General features: G+C 38.0%; 1 protein-coding gene across 2 annotated transcripts; it reads left to right on the top strand.

Annotated features, from left to right (window-relative positions):
* Positions 1 to 54: 54 nt before the first annotated feature.
* Positions 55 to 2,305, top strand: LOC107580339 (WD repeat-containing protein 48). 2 transcript variants are annotated; one of them, XM_016266058.1, is made up of 6 exons: positions 55 to 220; positions 730 to 870; positions 1,067 to 1,142; positions 1,239 to 1,321; positions 1,556 to 1,685; positions 2,174 to 2,305. In XM_016266058.1, exons 1-6 carry the CDS (start codon positions 173 to 175, stop codon positions 2,278 to 2,280), a joined length of 585 nt encoding a protein of 194 aa, XP_016121544.1. In that variant the 5' UTR covers positions 55 to 172; the 3' UTR covers positions 2,281 to 2,305. The 2 variants fall into 2 exon arrangements, with proteins under 2 accessions (XP_016121544.1, XP_016121543.1); XM_016266057.1 differs by having other exon boundaries at positions 1,064 to 1,142.
* Positions 2,306 to 2,322: the final 17 nt, after the last annotated feature.

Here is a 2,322-nt window from a genome sequence, read left to right as displayed (position 1 = left end):
TCCGTTTAAAAAACGTTTTGCACCGTTTTTGTCGGGGCTGAACGCCGCCCAGGCAGCTTTCAGTGAATGAACAACGCAAATGTACTCAATAGCGACCTCTAGAGCTCGACAGGCCCAACAAACGCTAGCTCTCTTCCGGAAGTGACTCATTCCCTGATTGTCAACATGCAAGATGGCGACGCACCACAGGCAGAACGCTGCGGGACGGAGGAAAGTCCAGGTAATCATTTACAGAAAATGTTTCGTAACTTTAAAACCATGTATTAGTGAATTTATAATACGTTTACTTGTTTCAGGAGTGTTCAAGTGTTGCCAATATAGCGTCCATAATATTTACCAACCGAAACGTTACCACCCTTACAAGAATTACTGTGGTGTTACTATAGTCCAGTGGTGATATGTAACGCAAACGCAATGGCATTTAGTCATATTTAAATGTGTCCAAATGCTTTTTGGACCACTGTATAGGTTTATATTCATGTACTTAAATTTGTTATTTTAGTACAATTGTCTGCTTATTGATTAGGTTCATTAGATTAAAACAATAACGTTATACCATTGCATAGATGTTGTATAGCCTTAAAATGAAATGTTATACACTTAATGGAGATTTGCAAGACACACATAACCTACTTTTTCCATATCTGTAGTAAATTGGTAGTTTGGTAGACTGTAGGTAGTCTCTGATTGTCTAATAAACTGAAGTTATTAATAATGATGTGTTTACAGGTTTCCTACGTGATTAGAGATGAGGTGGAGAAGTACAATCGTAACGGTGTGAACGCTCTTCAGCTGGATCCTGCTCTCAACAGACTCTTCACAGCCGGCCGAGATTCCATCGTCAGGATATGGAGTGTCAATCAACACAAAGTACAACCTGCATTTTTCATGATTTATGAATATTAATGCCCTTGGTCCCATGTTTTGTTACTGTGCAACCACACTTTCCATTTTGAGCAACAGTGTTAAATTTGTATCTCCCTCAAAGGCGTATTTTATCCCCATTCTGTCTCTCTGTGGTTAAATGTTTCTGATAAGTCCAACTAACAGCCGTTTACTGCAGCAGGATCCTTACATCGCTTCAATGGAGCATCACACGGACTGGGTGAATGACATCATCCTCTGTTGTAATGGAAAAACATGTACGTCTAAGCGCCTTTTACAGAAACTTCATGCTCAAATCTCATCAAATATATTCTGAGCTTTAGCCAGTTTCGGTGGACTGTTCTGTGTTGCAGTGATATCAGCCTCCTCTGACACCACCGTGAAAGTCTGGAATGCACACAAAGGGTTCTGCATGTCCACGTTACGGACACATAAGGTACATTTCTTATTATATTCATCTTAGTTTGTTGCTTTAATTTTGTATAGAATTTTCATGCATAAGGGTTATTCTTGCATTGCCAGACATTTGACTATTGACACAAAATTTGGTCATTTAACAGCTCCAGGAATTTGCATAGAAAACAGATTAAAGCTTGACATTTTGAGAAAGTTCTTGCCATTTTGTGTGCAGTATGATTATGAGACAAACTGATTTTGATTCGCTCTTCAGGACTACGTCAAAGCTTTAGCATATGCGAAGGAAAAGGAGCTGGTGGCATCAGCCGGGCTGGACAGGCAGATCTTCCTGTGGGATGTGAACACACTGACGGCTCTGACTGCCTCTAATAATACAGTCACCAGTGTGTAAACTCTCTTAATCATTCTGTCTGACACTGTCTTCCTTCTGAGTCATCGAGTTAGGGTTGAAGCATGTAATTAAGCAGATGATTATGAAAACCCATTTCTTCCGTAGTGAATGCAGCACTGCATCCAGTGTTGTTATAGTATCGTTGAGATACTGTTATAGGTTTTATTAAAAGTTGGATTTTTTATATTTTTTTTAGTTGTTAAAGTTTTAGTAAATTTCTTGTCTTTTTGACATTTGTATTAGTTATAGTTTTTTTTTAATATGTCTATATAGTTTTTTTTTTTTAGTTTTACTTAAGTACATCAAGTTAAACTGAAAGAAAATGAAATGTTGCCTCGGTAACTAGCTTAAATAAGTTTAGGTTTTTGTATATTTTATTTCAGTTAACATTTATTTTATTTCAAAATGTTATCTGTTTATTTTATTTTTTTAATTTGTTAAGCATAATAACCCTGATTGCATCCATCATTTCTGTGATAGCTTCCTCACTGAGTGGAAACAAGGACTCCATCTACAGTCTGGCCATGAATCAGACAGGAACTGTGATCATCTCAGGATCTACAGAGAAGGTTAGTCTCACAGTCTGACTGAGGTGCCCTTGAGCAAGGCACCGAACCCCAACTGCTCCC

Source organism: Sinocyclocheilus grahami, unplaced genomic scaffold (assembly GCF_001515645.1).
Source record: "Sinocyclocheilus grahami isolate Dianchi unplaced genomic scaffold, SAMN03320097.WGS_v1.1 scaffold31524.1, whole genome shotgun sequence".
Taxonomy (NCBI): Eukaryota; Metazoa; Chordata; class Actinopteri; order Cypriniformes; family Cyprinidae; genus Sinocyclocheilus; species Sinocyclocheilus grahami.
The sequence above is the reverse complement of the archived record's forward strand: the minus strand, read 5'-3'. Positions and strand labels throughout refer to the sequence as shown.